The 18092-nt window shown below is 38.3% G+C and overlaps 1 protein-coding gene across 8 annotated transcripts in view; it reads right to left on the bottom strand.

Annotated features, from left to right (window-relative positions):
- Positions 1 to 18092, bottom strand: part of DNM3 (dynamin 3) — a 689813-nt gene that overhangs the window by 581484 nt on the left and 90237 nt on the right. For all 8 annotated transcript variants that reach the window (XM_027868462.1, XM_027868461.1, XM_027868465.1 and 5 more), the window contains exon 2: positions 2543 to 2616. In XM_027868462.1, the coding sequence (XP_027724263.1) occupies positions 2543 to 2616 (74 nt within the window). The remainder of the gene's footprint in view (positions 1 to 2542; positions 2617 to 18092) is intronic.

Below are 18092 nucleotides of genomic sequence, written 5' to 3'. Positions count from 1 at the left end.
ATTACCAAACCCACAGAGTAATTATTATTACATTATAAACCTAGAGAGAGGGGGCAGGTAGGTGGTGTAGTAGATAGAAAGCCGGGCCTGGAATCAGGAAGTCTCATCTTCCTGAGTTCAGATATGTCCTCAGAAACTTCCTAGCTGTGTGACCTTGGGTAAGTCATTTAACCCTGTATACCTCAGTTTTCTCATCTGTAAAATGAGCTGCAGAAGGAAATGGAAAACTACTCCAGTATCTTTGCCAAGAAAATCCCAAATGCAGTCACAAAGAGTCGGCCGTGACTGCAAATGACTGAACAACAAAGACCTAAAGAGAAGACTTTAACAGAATCCCCCAGGAACCTATGCTGTTCAACAATATTATCAAGGACTTGAATGAAGGCATTGATAATATGCTTACCAAATTTGCAGATGACGTAAAAGTGGAAAGACTATTTTGGACAACAAAATCGGGATCCAAGGAATAAAGAAAGGATCAAATCCATTTAAAATGGCACTTAAATGCCAAGTCAAAACAGAACCCCATAGGGTCAGATTTGGAAGAGGACTTGAAGAAGAATTCTCTCCCCACCATCACTGACCAGGGGTCCTTGAGACCCACCTGAGGGCCTCCGAGATAGCCACACTCCACCTGTGGATGCTCCCCCTCATCTCAAGCCAATGTCTGTTACATGGTGACTTCACAAAGCTGCCTCATAGAAACAGGCTTTTCTCCCTCTAATCCTCCTACCATTTCCTTCATCAGCTGCGTCGAGAAGTGAATAAAGCTCCAAACTTAGAATCAGTAAGGCCTGAGATCTAATTCTGCCTCAGACAGTCCTCAGCTATGAGACCCTGCACAAGTCATTACCACTCTCTGCCTCAGTTTTCTCATCTGTAAAATGGGGATAATAATAGCACCTACCTTACAGAGTTGTGGTGAGAATCAAATAAGTTAACATGTGTAAAGCGCTCTTCAAGCACTATATAAATGCTAGCTATTATTACCATTATTGTCTGAGTCTTCTACTCCCAAATTCATACATGTAAATATATCATTCAGTATACCAGGAGTGTCCTTCAATATTTCAAATTCCACCTCCTTAATTGAATGGATCACATCATACCCTAATTTACCATAGTCTCTGGCAAAATAGGTATGAATATTAAATGATAACATTATATAAATACTCACTTCTTCCTTAGCCAGATTCATGCTATTATAACATCTCTTGATTTGCTATAGAATTCTTGTTTTAATCAATACCGCAAAGACTATAAATTTATCCTTCAGAATGACAAAGATCCACAACCATTTTATTGATCTATATTCAATTCTTTTCAATTCAACAACAATTTCAACCTACTACATACAAGAAACTGTGCCGATCAGAGAAGATGCAAGCCTAAAAAAGAACAGTTCCTACCTTCCAACAGGTGACACAGATAAGTAATATAAGATCATAGGATCAAAAATCCATAACTGGAAGGTACTTCAAAGGCTAAGACACTCTAAGGAGGGAGAATGCCTTAACTAGGGTGACCAGTCAAGGATTCCCAGAAGAGGGGACAATTAACAAGTCATCAAGGAACCTCAGGATTCTAAGAGAAGAAAGTGAGGAGGCACATTCCAGACACGGGGAAAGTCTGTGAAGAGAGAGGGACAGGAGATGGAGCAGCAAGCCAAGGAGACCGCTCACCCATCAATTTGGCTGAAACAGAATAATCAAGAGAAGAAATGAGTAACGTCTAGAAAGGTAGATTGGAGTCAGGTTTTAAATGCCTTTAAATGCCTGAGGCATTTTAATTTTTTCCTCTACATTCAGAAAGAAGCCACTGAAGACTTCTGAGAATGGACCCAGCATGATCAGCCCTGTGCTTGAGGATGGTTAATTTGGCAATTTTGGTGGATGGATTAGAGATCTGAAAGATCAATTAGGAGCCTGGATGATAAGGAACTAAATTAGTATGGTACAGTGTCAGCGGAGAAAAGACAACAGATATAAAAAATATGTGCAAGTAAAATCAACACCTGGCAACCCAATGTATCATCAACAGACAATTACTATGCCATAATAATATCAGTCAGACACAAGCAATAAAACATATGTGACCTGAGTACATATATGATCATATGAATAGAGTACATATTTCCAAAGGATAATTTTCAAAGAATAGCATTTCTAATTATCAAATTCATGTCATTACCAAAAGAAAATGTATCAGGATATCACTGAATTGCATTCTTACAATAGGAAATTCCAGGTGCCTATTTTATCTTTTAAATACCACATTCCTAAGTATAACCCTTACTTTGATACTTAGTTGCATCTACCTCAGTATTTTGGAGGCCTTTCTCTGGATCTTCTAATTGAACTGAGAAAGGTACAGCTTTGGAGAAGAATCTGGAAAACTATTCAAAACATCAGAAAGAAGTTATTCACAGGGAACCTTTTCTCTATGAATCGGGAAACAACCTGCACAATGTTCTAATCTTTTCCCTATGAGTTGGAAAACAATCTGCACAATGCATTAAGAATGGAAAAGTATTTCTCATTACCTGCTTTGGAAGTGACAAGCTGCAGAACAAGGGGTCGTCTTGTTACAATGCCTGACCCTCGAGGAAGAAAGTCCCTAAAGAAAAAGAATACATGTTAGGGCATTAGAGTAATTGTGATCACCTAAAACTTCCATAGTAATATTTCTAGCAATAGAATTCTTACCCTTCTCCCTCTTACACCACATATAACTGAAAGGCAGGCAGGGCAGTGCAGTGCAAAGAAAACTAGTGTAAGAATCAGGAAGACCTGTGTTCTAGTCGTGGCTGGCCAGGGCCCTTCACCTCTTAAGACCCAAGGAAAGTAATTACCAATTGCAGAAAATATATCCACCTATGTTGACAGAGGAAGCTGTTCCCAGCAAGAACTCCCTGCACCAAGGTAGTCACAGTCCGGTCAAAAAGAGAAACCACAGATCCCACCTAAGGAAAACTTGTAGGTCCCCTCTTTCCAAAGTGATCAGAACTCAGCACTAATTTGCTTCTATAGTCACAACAACTAAGTCCAAATAGCAGATGCTTCTGTTTAAATAAAATCATGAGAGAATGGGATATTCTAATTCATTGTCCAATAGTCATAGTCCATAGTACATAACAAAATGCATTACTGGTCACAGACTTAGAAAACAAAATACACAGCACAGACGTCAATATTTCTCAATGTCTCAGGTCATGACTTTGAACATAAATTAACATTGTAAAGCAACATAGATATAGGCATTGTAGGAAGTTGGGCTGAATCTGTGTTGTCATGCTCTGAAAGTTGCTTTTTACAAAATGAAAAATAACCCCGCAACACTGGCTCGCTTGTTTGTAATTTCATTTTTTTTAAACAACAAAACCAGAGTCCAAGGGGATGGAAGAATCTAACTTGAGTATTTCAGTTTTCTGCATTCTAGATAAATGGAAATTTACTATCATAGTTAATATTTGTTGAATAGAATTATGTAATCCACATGACAGCTAGGCTGTAAAAATATTATACAATTAAGTCTGCAGTGCAGCATAAATCATTTCTGATTCTGCAAGAAAAAATTGAAATTCAAGGTGTACCTATGGCACAATACTCAACATAATGAGCAGATTATGTACTTGAGTTTTTAGTAGGGACATCTGGGGACATCATTCAAAGGGGATTTTACCTGAAGCAATAATCTGCTAATGTGCTCAGTGACATGGGTAATATGGTGACAGGGATCAGAATCTTCACAAGACACTCAGCAGGACCTTCTTACAGCAGGATACAGCCATAGGACAGAAGAAAGGGCCCAAGAGCTGGGGCTAGGGGATCTGGGTTTAGTTCTTTCTGTGTTACCTTGGGCAAGACCTCTTCAGGACTCAATGTCTTCGTGAAATGAGGGGATTCAATTCATCAACAAGTATTTATTAAGCATGAACTACTTGCCAGGAAGTGTGCTAGGTAGATACAAAGACAAAAATGAGATAGCCCCTGCTCTCCAGGATCTTATATTCTACTTTATAGTAAAAAACATGTACACAGTTATGATGCAATGCTAAAAATTGGGGAGTTGGTAAAGGCGTCTTGTAGAAGTCTGGGAAGGAACAAATATTCCAGGAAGCAGGGGTGTACAAGGAGACTATTGCAGACATAGAGAACGAGATATGAAAAGGCACAGGGTGAGGAGAAGAGGGTGATGATGGTCTGTGCCAGGACAGTAAGTAAAACAATTTGGCTAGAATGTAGCATGTGTGAGGGTTAGCAAGGTTTAAGCATCCTGGGGAAAAAACAGCTGGAACAAGAGTATAAAGCTCTTTAAAAGTCAAACAGAGATGTTTTGACTGTACCCTGGATGCTAAGGGAAACCACTGAACCTTACGTTTTTGGTTTGTTTCATTTGGGGGTTTGGGGGCATTTTAGGAAAATCAATTTGCCATCTGTGTAGAGGATGGATTGGATCAGGGAAAGATTTGAAGTAGGGAGCACAATTAGGAGTATACTGAAATAGAAGACAGGTGATCAGGGCCTGCCTCAACTGAAATGGTTGTGAAGTGAGTGAAGATAAAGAAAAGGACAAATAGGGAGATTTTGTGGCAGTAAAATTCATAAAAATGGGCAATTGGCGGGATATGGGGTGGGGGAGGGGAATTAGAGGAGACAAGGATTATATCAAGACTGAAAACCTGGGTGACTGGAAGGATAGTACTGCTTTCAAAAGAAATAGGAGTGTTAAGAAGAGGGGCGCACTTTGGGGGCGGGGAGATGATGAGTTCTGTTTTGTGCACGTAAGGTTTGAAATTTGTAAGGGACGTCCAGGTGGAGATATCTAACAGGCAGTTGGAGATGTGGGACTGGATATCAGGAAAGAAATGAGGGCTGTACATGTAGATTTGGGAGTCATCTGCACATAAACAATAACTAAATCCTTAGGAATTGATGCGAGCAGTAAGAAAGATAATGTGTGTAGAGAAGTATACTAAACACAGACCCTTAGAGTACACACAGCCTCATCTAGGGAGAAGGACATGGATGATGGTCCTTCCCAGAGGACAAAAAAGTGTGGGTCACACAGGTAGGAGTAGGCCAAGAAGAGGGCTGGGTTATGAAAATCGAGAGAGAGAGGAGTTTCCAGATTGTGGAGGATGGCAGACACTGTCAAATGCTGCAAAGAATAACTCATAAGAGGCTGATGTGTTTAGGAGCAAAGTTATCATTGGTGAGCTCAGAGATTAATTTCAGTAAAAGTGATGGAGATGAAAGTCAGATGACCAGGGCCTAAGAGCTGGGTGAAAAACAAAGAAATAGAAGTTAGAGATAGAAACAGCTTTTTCTAGTAGCTCTTTTACCCTTGTCAAATTCTATTTATCCTCCATTAGAAGGTAAACTCCTTGAAGGCAGAAATTGTGTTCTTTTTCAGCTTTGTACCCCTTTCCACATTGTAAACAATAAATGTTTGTTGAATTTATTGAATTTCCACTGCTATCAACCTAGCTCAGGCCCTCCTTACTGCCATGAGTATTGCAATTTGCCTCCTAACTGATCTGAATCAATCCTTCCCTCTACTAAAATTAAATAAAGAAGTAATCTCAAATCATGTTACTCTCCTATTCAAAAGATTATGGTAGCTCCACTTTTCCAACAAAGTAAAATGTAAATAAGCTGTCCATTTGTTATCCACATGTTTACTCAGTGATAACAAAGATAATAATTGCTCACATTTACATATCACCTTAAAGTTTACAAAGTACTTTACATATAGTATCTCATTTGATCCCAGCAATCCTGAGAGACAGGTGCTATTCCTTTTTACAGATGGGAAAACTGAGGCTATATGAGATGAAGTGGCTTCCCACACAGCTAATAAATGTCTGAGGCAGGATTTGAGCTCAAGTTGCAGCACTCTGTCTATCTATCTATCTATCTATCTATCTATCTATCTATCTACCTATCTATTACACCACCTAGCTGCCTCCAGTGATACCCCTTAAAGCACTTTATGTGCTTAAATATGGACATATTGACATTTGTTCCAGATCACTTGCATTCACCATGGGCCTCTTCTGTGCAATATACTTTCCCCAATGACTATAGCTAGTGCTCAAAGATTCACAATCATGAGATATTTCCAGGAGAACATTTGCAATGAAAAGATGGGTCTTTGCACCTGGGCACAGTCTGGGATTATTACAAGCAAGATACAATTTTGGAAGTAGACTCCACTCCTTTCTGTTCCTCCTTTTCAGTTCTGAGTCCAACTCATTACACACATGCAATTCCATCCTAGAGCTATATATTGATTTACTATCATAGTCTACTACCTAATTGTGGAGTTTGATACAATCAGAACAAAAATCAAGTTAAAACAAGACCATCTAGAAAATTAATGCAGTAGTGTTCAAATGGGGGATGCAGTCCAATCCACTGGAGGGAACAGAGAAAATACTAAAGCTGAGGAGAGGAGTAGAACAATTTAGAGCACTTGCAGCCAATACTTGTCTTTGTTATTCTCCTTCCTGCTTCCTGTGCCCAATATAAGCTGCCCTGGACAGTCAGTCATATGCATTCCTCTCCAGGCAGACTGGTAGATGAGCTATAGTCTCATTTTTTTATTTAATTTATTTTATTCTGAACTTAAGAAATAAAACAAACATTTTTATAACATGGTAGAACAGAAAAAAGGATGATTATACATGAAACTGCAAATCTATTATGTACAACTTGCTATTTTTTAAAAATATATAATAAAGTTATGTATGTATGCATGTATATATGTATGTAAAACCATTCTATATATCTATTTGTCAGTTCTTTCTCTGGATGCAGAGAATGTGTTCTTTCATATGTATTTAATTTGGGTATTTATAATAGTCAAAATGACATAGTTACTCAAAGTTGTTCTTAAAACAACATTGTTGTTATTTATACAATGTTCTCTTGGTTCTGCTCATTTCTCTCTTCATTATTTCATGCAAGTCTATTGTGACACTAATTCACTTTTGGTGGAACTATGAACTGATCCAACCATTTTGGAGAGCAGTCTGGAATTATGCCCAAAGAGTTATTAAACTGCCTATACCCTATATCCAGCAATACCACTACTAGATCTGTTTGCCAAGATGATTAGGAAAAAAGAAAGAGAACCTATGTGTTCTAAAATAGCAGCTGTCTTTGTGGTGGCAAAGAATTGGAAATTGCGGGGATGCCTGTCAATTGGGGAATGGCTGAATAGGTTGTGGTATATGATTATGATGGAATACTATTGTGCTATAAGAAATTATGAGCTCAATGATCTCAGGCTATAATTTTCCACCCAAACACTGTCCCCAAGCATCCTCCCTGTATTCCCCACTAAAATATTAGCTGCACACACTTTTTAAGTTCTGTAGCCCAACTCTGCACAGCTTTTGCCTACCCGTAATAAGTTTAGACTCTAACAAACATGGGTAGACCCTGCTTTATGGGCAGTGGGACCATTTCAGAGCCTTAACCTCAATAAATGATTCATGGTATGTGTGCTCCAAAACCTGGGAGAAAACAGATATGCCATGGGGAATCTAAAAGCAGTGTGGTCCTCCATAGGACCTGGCAATCAGGCTGGCCCAGGATAAAGGTTAACTGTCCAGAGGCTGAGTTCCTTGCTGCCCACAGGGGCTCATCTTTCTCTACCCCCAAGAGAAAAAAGGATCCCATGCAGAGCCTGAGCAGGCATAGCAGTGACAAGAGCAGAACAACCAAGCAGACTCATTAGACAGTGTATCAGCAAATTAGGAGAGCCATTTGCAAGAAAATCAGAGCCCACCCAAGCATCCTGTCACCTGCCCTGTTGAAGCTGATTTTCCCACATGACAAAGCCAACCTCTAGACATGGCATCTGCCCTCCAAAGACCATCCTTCCACTCCCTGACATCAGGGAAGATAGACATTTGCCTGAAAAAAATCAATAAAATATCCAAATAATGGATAGACGAGTATCATGATGTAGTAAGTGCAGCCAAAAATGCACTTTTTGAGGTTGGAGTTATTTCCACATGATAGTGAGGTATTGCTTCAGCTTTGATAGCCATCATATTCAAGTATTAAAATAAAATGAAGGAGAATGGAATCTTTGAATCATGTACAGTGATCATAGAGGTAAACCAAGATCTTAAGAAATAATTAAGCATATTCAATCAAATTGTACTCATTAAAAATAACAAAAAACAAAATTGGTGAAGAGCCAAAAGATTTTGACACCATTAATAAATAACTTTTAAATGTATATATTTCTTATTTCATTCTACTTCATCCTTTTTAATTTCTATTTTTGGGTCTACAATAGTAGCATATCCATATGCTATTATTATAAATAAATGCAGACATATTGGGGACACATACACAAAAATTGTTTACTGATCGGGTTACATGATCAAAAAAAAGTTTACAGACCACTAAACTAAAAGATTATATGTTCATAGAGTTGGACCTGGAAGGGACTTTTGAGGTCATTCCTCATTTTACAGATGAGGAAACCAAGACCCACCTTAAGTTAAGTGCCTTTACCCAAGATCACACAGCTAGAAAATATCAGATGTAGGTCTTCTATCTTGAAATCCAGAGGTCTTTCTAACATAACATACTGTTTTGACAACCAAAAGAGGCAATTGGATCTCATGCTACACTGAGAGCCATAGTGCTTATGACAAGGTGATAGTTCCATCATATTCTGTCCTAGTCAGACAAGAGGGAGAGTAGAATGTTCATTTCTGGGTGCCATATTTTCAGAAGGACAGTGATGAGCTGGAGGGCTCACAAAAGTATGCTGCTAGAGTAACAAGGAGGCCTGAGATCACAATGTAAGATAATCTGTTAAAGGAGAAAACCAGACTTAGCAGGAGCAAGATACCTTTCATGTGAAAAGGAGATCAGATATGACCTCAAAGGGCATGCGGCCAGCCAACAGGGTGGTGGATCACATCTTCCCTCCACAATAGCTAATGTGACGCTTGTCTCCAATACAACCAGACCTGCTCTTAATCCAACAAGTCCCAATTCTGCCTCCTTTCATTGCACAAGTTCCTCATCTCCCCTTCAACCTGCTTAGCTTTCTATCCGAGGCATTGACCCCTCAGGGAAATTATGACTTAAGGATGTTGGGACACCCAGAGAATGAACTGAGCAAGTGTGGTTAGGAACATCTGAGGTTTGTGGATAGAATGCTGGGCCTGGAGGCAGGAAGACTCACCTTCCTGAGTTCAAATTCAGCCTCAGACATTTACTAGCTGTGTGACCCTGGGCAAGTCACAACTCTGTTGGCCTCAGTTCCTCATCTGTAAAATGAGTTGGAGAAGGAAATGGCAAACCATTCCAGTATCTTCGCCAAGAAAACCCCAAATGAGGTCTCAAAGAGTTGGACATGACTGAAAAACAACTGAACAACAATAGTGAATATCTATACACAGAGAAATATGATTCCTCTAGAAAAGTTTTATGGTTACTGAATGTTATTGCCTATTACTTGGTTGTTATATATCTTCCAATTAAAAATATTTTAAAAGGAAATTCATCTACTTGATTAGCTACACTAAGGATATTAACTGAAAAATAATTATTAACAACTATTATTTCAAAGTAAGCCTTATCCCCCATAGACATACACAGGAGTTATTTTAAAGCATATTTAAGAAAGTATATTCAATCTCATTGCTCTCACTAACGTCAAAAGGATATTTTATACCATTAATAACATTTTAAAAACATTGTTCCATCTTAATATCACCTTTTTAATGTCTATTTTTATATCAATGTATGTAATAAATTTCATGTATAAATTTTAATGCACATAATACACTAATATGGTAGTGTACATAATTAATAAATGTACATATATTAGAGGTATGTGCTCAAAATTTTTTACTGATAGAGGTGAGCAATCAAAAGAATTTGAAGATGATCATTCTAGATTCTTAGGGGGCCTTAACTGACTTGAAAATGTTTTCTTATATTTAAAGTCTCTCCCTTTCAAACTGTGCTACACAATTTTGATAAATTAATCTTCCCAGAGTATAATCCTTTGCTCCGAAACCATCAATGGCTTCCCACTGCCTACCAAATTAACTAAAAATGCTTTTACTTTCAAGTCCTTTCATGATCAGGTCCAAATCTATGCTCTTTGTAGTCTTATCTCCCCCTGCAGTTACACACTAGTGTGCTCATTGCTCCTAGAACACAACTGTACTATCCTAACTTCATGCCTTCACTATTGCATCTATATAAAGTAGCCTCCCTTCTCCTCTCTTCCTATGAAAATCCTACTCATCCTTCAAGGTCCAAAAAGAATGGACCTTGGAGTGAATCCAAGAAAAACAGCAAAGGAAAAAATGGCAGAACTAGAGTTGAAGTATATGGAGAAAGTGAAGAAAAAAGAATAGAAAATGACTCCAAAATTATAAAACTAGAGAGGGAAAATGATGAGCACAGTTTTTGAATCTTCATTTGCCAATGAGATACCCAAAGACAAAGAATTATATAGATCTTAATATTTTTGAAAAATAGTTCATTATGCAAATAATTAAAGAATTCTCTTTTTAAAGAAGTTTTTAGGTATTTGCAACATTTATAAAGCTTAGACCCATTTTTGCTTGCTGCCTATAGTTGAGTATATAAGAGCACTCCGTTTTCAACAGGATCAAAACAAGTCAGATGTCGATAATTTTAACCTGTGGAGAGTTGTCAATGCATAATAATCATAGCTGCTCCTTGTTTATTTCTGTACTTTCATGGCACCAGGAAAGCTTTGTATTAAAAGGTGATAGAGCCAAGATTTCTCAAATTCCTCCATATCTGGCACTCTAACCTAATCTTCACACATACACACACACACACACACACACACACCATGGAGCTATAGCAATAGCATCTTAACATTTAGAGACATACCCAAACCTTATACCCAACGTTCCTTACATGTAAATGGAACCCAGGGGGATACTTGTGAATTGAAGACATGGTCATAATAGTTTCCCTACTGGCTATTCCCTTTTAATATGTTAGCTGCTATTTCAACATTCTCAGAGGATGTACTTGACTCATATGCATTCAGCACCAGAGAATTCAAACAGAATCCTTATTTTAAAATGTAATGCTATCTTTCCATGCATTTATGGAAATATTCTCTCTTAATGAATAGGATATTATCTTGTCCCATAGAAGTGAAAACTGCTGACCTCTTGTTTGATCTGATCCTAAGCTGAAATTGCCAAATGTGCCCATACAGTAGCCAAGGTTGCATAAGCAATGAGCTCTTATTACTTGCTTCATTGAACAGCCTCAATATATGATGGCCTAGGTTAAGCACATTTAGGTTTCTCCTGCCCTTCTTTTAAAATAAAAGCTCTTTAATTCCAAATCTTCATATTAGTCCAATGTTTTATTCATTTCAAAGAAAGCAATCACATTAAATGACAGATACCTGAAAGAGCTAAATAAACATTACTCAACAAATTAATATCATATTGACATTCGCATCTGTGTATAAAGTATTAGTATTTAGCAACCAGTTCTTTCTGATTAGCAAGGATCAGGTCCAGAATAGCAGTTAACTTCCCACTGGACCTTCTACCTTCTGAAAAAGGGGAGGTAACATAGTACAATAGAAAGAAAGTCAAATCTGGAGCAGAAGCCCTGAATTCCATCCCCAATCTACCACTGTGTGATTTTGATAAAGTCAAGTAACTTCCTCATCTGAGGAACAGAGAAACTATATGACCTCTAAGGTCCGCTCCAGATCTAACTTTATGATCCTAATATCATTGTGGCAATTCTAGTAACTTTTAGCTGCTCTGCTTTTGGCAGAAAAGAAGCTGCCACAGATGTCCAAATATTTCCTATTCCTTGCCATTACCATTTAATGCCTCTATGCCAGGCCAGTGATCTGCTTCCTAAACTCATCTATTTCTTCCTTCAGTCCAGGTTGTTTCCAGTAGACACCAATGATAAATATCACTTTCAATTCTCATTCTTTGATCTCTACCTCAAAACTCTCCCATGATGCTTCCCCCTCAGAATTGTCTGACTGGAAATTCTAAGACAATAGTTACCATTTGCAAATGACAAGCTACAATAGAATAAATGGAAAACTGTCTGCTTCCATAACCAGTAGAGGAAGAATTGAAGAACATGAGAACCACCAGGACCCACTGAAGTGGATTAAGATAGGATGAGCAAGCCACCACCAGCCCAGAAAGAGAAAGAATGCCAGTGCTATGCTTAGGCTACAAAAACATGAGTCAAAAACAAGCAATAAAAATGACCAAATAAAGCTGAATAACATGAAATAAAATATTGACTCACAAAAGAGTCAGTCAACGGAAGAAGGAATGCGTTTGGTAATTACTGAGCACATAAAAAGTCCAGTTTTTCTGGGTAGGGAAATTATTCAAGGTTACAAACCTACTTTATGCATCTTTAGCACCTGAAGCTAGGGTTTCCAAAGTAGTATGTAAATCTATGTTAATGAATGTATAAAATAGTGGTTTACTTTAGAACTAGGTGCTCAGGCTCTTAAAGAAGAAAAGCATGATCAAAATGAACCAAAACACAAATGTTATTATTACCTTTTCTAAAAGTCCTGCTGCCCCCAACTACAAACTTCTAAACAGCTTAGACTATTCTTTAGGTACAATGCTAGTCACAGATGATAATAGAGATAGTCCAACTTTGAGTAATACCTCCACTCTCTGGGTTTGTGTCAACTTAGCAATAAATTACCTCTAAACACTACTTCTTTTTTTCTTCCCATAGTTATAGTTAACTATGCTAGCACAAACCCTATAGAAATACTGCCACCAACATTTTAAACTAATTATGACAATTTTAGTATGAAAATTACAAAAGATTCCCTTCTCCCATCCACCCCCAGAAGCACAAAGGTCATAGATTCCATATAATGAGTATACCATGACTATGGAAGTGGGATTGTGTGCATATTACCTCAGTCCCAGAAATTTGCCAATACTGCTTCTATGATTGGTGAAGGAAGAATTATGCTAAAATCAACAAAATTAATTGGACATTTTTCACTGAACTAATTTATTATTCTTTTACAAATTTTACAAATACTAAAAACAACAATTTGTAAAGATTTGTAAGAGGTGATTTTTTAAATGCAGCTATTTAGAGAATGAAGGATTTCCTACTATCATCATATAATAACTTCCTTAAGGTCCTATTTTAGCTGTTCATCCTGGCATTAAGGTGGCTCTGGCTTCTTAAAGGTTATACTAGAAAGCACAAGTGCTGAGATGACCCTGCTAAGACGGAAAGCTTTCTAAGGATGGGTTTACGAATTGTCTGTTGTCCAAGGACCAACCTAGCTAAGGACACAAAGTCTCATAGCCAGAAGGTTAACCACAAGATGATGAAATTTTTGGTTACAAAATTTCATAAAGACTATCTACTAAGACATAGAAGTTGTCATCTAATTTTTTGGAAGACATGTCTACAAGCAGTGAAATCATTGCTCTTTTGAAATAATGAAATCTCTATTATACGGAGTATCTGAAACTAGCATCTTTCCATTGAAAGTTATTATTTTAAGTCTTTCTACAGATAACACTGTAGCTTCCTTTTTGACATGTAGACAAATTTCTTTTTATACCTTTCTTCACAGACACTCAAAGTCTAAATATTTAATTTGTATGCAACCTCAGAGGTAGTTATACTAAAGCAACTTAAAGAAAAAGGTATTTTGGAACCATATATTGATGAATAGAATTCATATTTCAGCTTTCAATACTGTGCCCTTCCCCACTAGGAAATTATGTCTTTCAATAATTTGGTGCTTTAATGTTTAACATTTCTGAATTGAATATCACTTAAGTGCTCACAAAGTTCACAAAACTTCCATTAATAAGCATTGTGCTAATGAAGCTAAAGTTACTAACTGGACTCCCTGGTACAATAGTTAACTGCCTTCTGTTCTATGAGCACTAATTGTACTTCTGACTGTAATCGACCTTAAAAATGCATGCTATTTATCAAAGAGGGGACTGGACAGAAGTATGCAGCTAGATCAATCAAACTAGCTGCATGTTCTTGTGTGCAAAAATTGGGAGGCAATTAATTGTATTGACAAGAGTACTGGAGCTGGAATCAGAGGAGACTTGAGCAAATCTTCACTTGAGGCAGCTAGGTGGTATAGAGGATAGAACAATCAAGTTAGGACTCCAGAAGACCTGAGTTCAAGTCCAGCCTCAGACACTTATTAGATGGGTGACCCTGGGCAAGTCAATTCTATCTGCTTCAATTCCTTCATCTATAAAATGGGGATAATAAGATCAGGGTTGTTGTGAGGATCAAATGAGATAATAATTGTAAAGGATTTAGCACAGTGCCTGGCACATAGAAAAAGCTATATAAATGTTAGTAATTATTTCTTCTTATTATTATTATTATTTATTACCAGCATAAGCTCATCACTAGAAATCTTGACATCATGGAGATTGCTTCAGCTTTGATATACAACACCTCCTTAGTAACCTCAGTTGCCTCTCTCGTATGACTAGAGGAGAGAGCAAAGTCTCCCTGTAGAGAAGGTTCAGAATTTTCCCAGCAACTCATCATTTCCAATGAGTTGCTCTGCTTGGTTTCAACTCCACAAACATCATGGCCGCACATCAGGTATCCTCCAGAATCTCTCCCCCACCTTTTCAGCTCCCTTTCATGTATTATCTTCCCCCCTTGGACTGTAAGCTTCTTGAGGGCAGGGACTGCCTTTCTTTTTCTTCTTTATATCCCCAATGCTTAGCACAGTGCCTGGCACATAGGAATCATTTATTTAATAAATGCTTTTTGACAGACTGACTCGAGAAGTTCCAGTCATTCCAAAAAATCAACCATCTTAACCATTCACAAATGAAAAACAAAATAATGGAAAAACACATATTACTCAGATGATGACATGCACTTGGGAAGTCAGCATATCCAGTTAGTCCATTAGTATGTATTTCTTAGATAGGTGTAACAAATGGGAAATAATTTGGGATAAAAATGAAGCGATCAGGTCAGATCACATTTGGAAAACTTTGCAGACTTAGGTGCAACAGCAATAACACAGTGAGCAGGATGTGAGGAGAAGGAATACAAGCTGGCCTGAGCTGAGGGCAGTTGTCATTGTTCCTGCCTTTAGGGAGCCAGTGTCTTCTCTTGTCCTGAGCTTCAGGGCCACGAAGGTGCTCATGTGGCATTGTGAGCTCTGACTCTGGGAACTGGGTACAGTCAGGAAGGCAGAAATACCTCTGCAAGGGAATATAGCACTCAGGAGGAAGCTGTTTCTCACTTCTCTGGCCACTCCACCCCTTATCCTGGCCTGCTTCCCTACAGTACATTCCAGGGACTGGATCCTCAGAGGATTCAAGAAGAAAATCTTCACTCCTAATATCATTGAACAGAAGATTAAGAGCCAAAGGTAGAAATATCAGTCAAGAAGAAACAAGAGAGGGAGATCAATATTAAAAGAAGAATGGGCATGGTTGGGCAAGAGTCCATCCAGAATTGATCCAGTCCCACTGCATCACTGAGGACGGTCCTTTCAAAATGAAGAAGACATTGGGTAACTGGGATAAGTCCATGAATGTGAAAGGCTTTGGCCTATTTCAAATTATCATCCTCAAAAAGGAAAAGCAGGAGACAGATGAGGAAATGAAACCAAGTCTTCAGATTCTGAAGAATGATTTCACTGATGACCCAGAACTGAAGAATGACATTCAAAACAAACTGTGGCCTTCTCAGGTTGACTTTTTTAGGAAAAGGACAAAGAACTAGATACCAAGCCCTGGCTGAGGAGTACCAAGGAAGAGGACATGGAGGCAGATGTGCCACCACCTTAAGTCAAAGGGAAGGTCCAGGTTAAGGATGAGACCAAGAGAGAGGTTCCATCTAGACTGGTCAGAAAGGATCCTGGATTTCCTCCCATGTGTCTGTGGCAGCCCCTGGGGAGCTGAATTTTGCAAAGGAGGAAAAGCTTCTATTCCTACAACTGCCTGACACACTTTCTGGTCAAACTCACACTCAGGACATGAAACCTCTCAAGAAAGAGGTTCAAGGAAAGGATGGGTAGATGGTGGTTATGAAGGAGAAAAAGTAACAGAGAGTTAATAAGATAGAAGAGAACCCTGGGTGACCTAACAAAATGTCAGGTGGGAAAGCTGCTTATCTGAAAATTGGAAATAGTTCAGCATTTTTTAGGCAGGGTGACTACAATAGTCACTTCCTGCTGCTTTTTAGAGGAACTAATGTCTGTGGGCATCAAAGACAGCAAAATATGTGAAATGATGGTCTGAGCACTATGAAACACAAGCTCGTATGTTCCACTGATTCTGAATCCCTCTTGGATCGCAAACAGCAGTAAAGCCAGCAGACAGAGAATGAAAGGGGCAACAATTTCCTTTTGCCCTATAATTTTCATTCCTGAATTCCCTTGAGACCCAGAAGACTGATCCAGTCACTCTTGTCATTGATGATCATCATACGTTGTCATCCCCAGAAACTGCAAGGGCCAGATCGACTTCTTCCCAGGCGGCAGTGAATGGCTCAGAGTCTCTGGAGAGAATGGAAATATGCACAACCCTGCTACTGAAACCACTCTATTTATACTGTATCTTTATGTCTTACCTTTTTAAATTAGCTATTCATGTGTCAAAGGCGAATGTAAACTTAAATGGATCCATGAAAAATAAGACTAATTCTTTGGTTAAAATAAAAAGAAATCGCACAGTATTTTCATTGATACCAAACTGATCATTGTTGCAAAAGTCCATCTTTTAAACACCAATATTCTTCTGCTGATACTACAACAAAAAATGATAAAATATCTCAATCTCTGAGGAACTCAAAGAGCAGGTTATCCAAAAGGTATTATTATACCCATTTCTCAGTTGAGGAAACTGAAGCAAACAAAGATTGTGACTTGCCCAGGGTCACACAGCTAGCTTGATTCTGAACTCTGGTCTTTCTAACTCCATCCAGTGCTCTATCCACTGCAACACCAGCTGTCTTGGTGTGAAAGGAAAACATCCTAGGCATGAGAGGCAGCTCATGTAAGACTGAGAAGCAGGAGTTGTAGCATAATGTCAGAAAGTAGCAAATATACCAGTTTGGCTCTCATACATCATGCATGAGAGGAAGTAATATGAAATTAGCCTAGAAACATAGGCTGGAGTCAGACTGTGAAGGTCATTAAATGCTAAAGAGAGGTCTTTTTACTTCATCCTAGAGGCAATAGGGAACCGCTAAAGCTTCTTGAGCAGAAATGTGGTTATATCAGAATTGTGTTATATTAGAACTGTGTTTTAGGAATGACAGTTTGGCATCTGTGTGGGGAACAGATTGGAAACAGGAGAAACTAGAAACAAAGAGACCAATTGTCCTTCCTTTCATTGACAAACTTCTGGAAAAAGTAGCAAAACATCCTTGTACTCTGCCTTCATCCCACCAATCTACTGAAACCTCTCTCCAAGGTCATATGCTCTTTCTTTAGAGCCAAATTCAAACTCTGTGCATTCTCCAACCTAAATTATTTTCAACCTTTGATATCACTGACTACTCCATTATTTCCTTCTGACGTACTCCCCTCCTTTGCCCTATGCACTGAATTTCCTGGTTTGCCTCCTAATTCTCAGCTGTTGTTGTTTCCTTCCATGGCTTTTCCTATTAACTCTGAAAGATGATGTTTTCTAAGGCTCTGTCTTCATCCCCTGTTCTCTTCTCTATATATGTTCTTCCCCCTTTACAACCTCATTCACACCAACTTTTTTTTTAATCTCCACACATTTGACTCTCAAATCTCTATCTTCAACTCTGATCTTTATCGTGAGCCTCAGACCTTCATTTCAAATTGTCTATGGGACATCTCTAAACAGACATCTGACTGATACCTCAAAACCAACATGTCTAAAACTGAGCACAGTATATTTCTTCCAAAATGTGATCCTCCTTCTGATTCTTTTGTCAGTGGCACCACCATATACCCAGTCTCTAATATTTAAAACCTTGGCTGTATCTTTGACTCTTTCTTTTCCTTTACATCCCTTGCCCTTGAAACTGTATTTATTTCCCTCA

This window comes from Vombatus ursinus, unplaced genomic scaffold (assembly GCF_900497805.2).
Source record: "Vombatus ursinus unplaced genomic scaffold, bare-nosed wombat genome assembly UNPS02014789.1, whole genome shotgun sequence".
Lineage (NCBI taxonomy): Eukaryota > Metazoa > Chordata > Mammalia > Diprotodontia > Vombatidae > Vombatus > Vombatus ursinus.
This window is presented reverse-complemented; position numbering and strand designations above follow the sequence as displayed.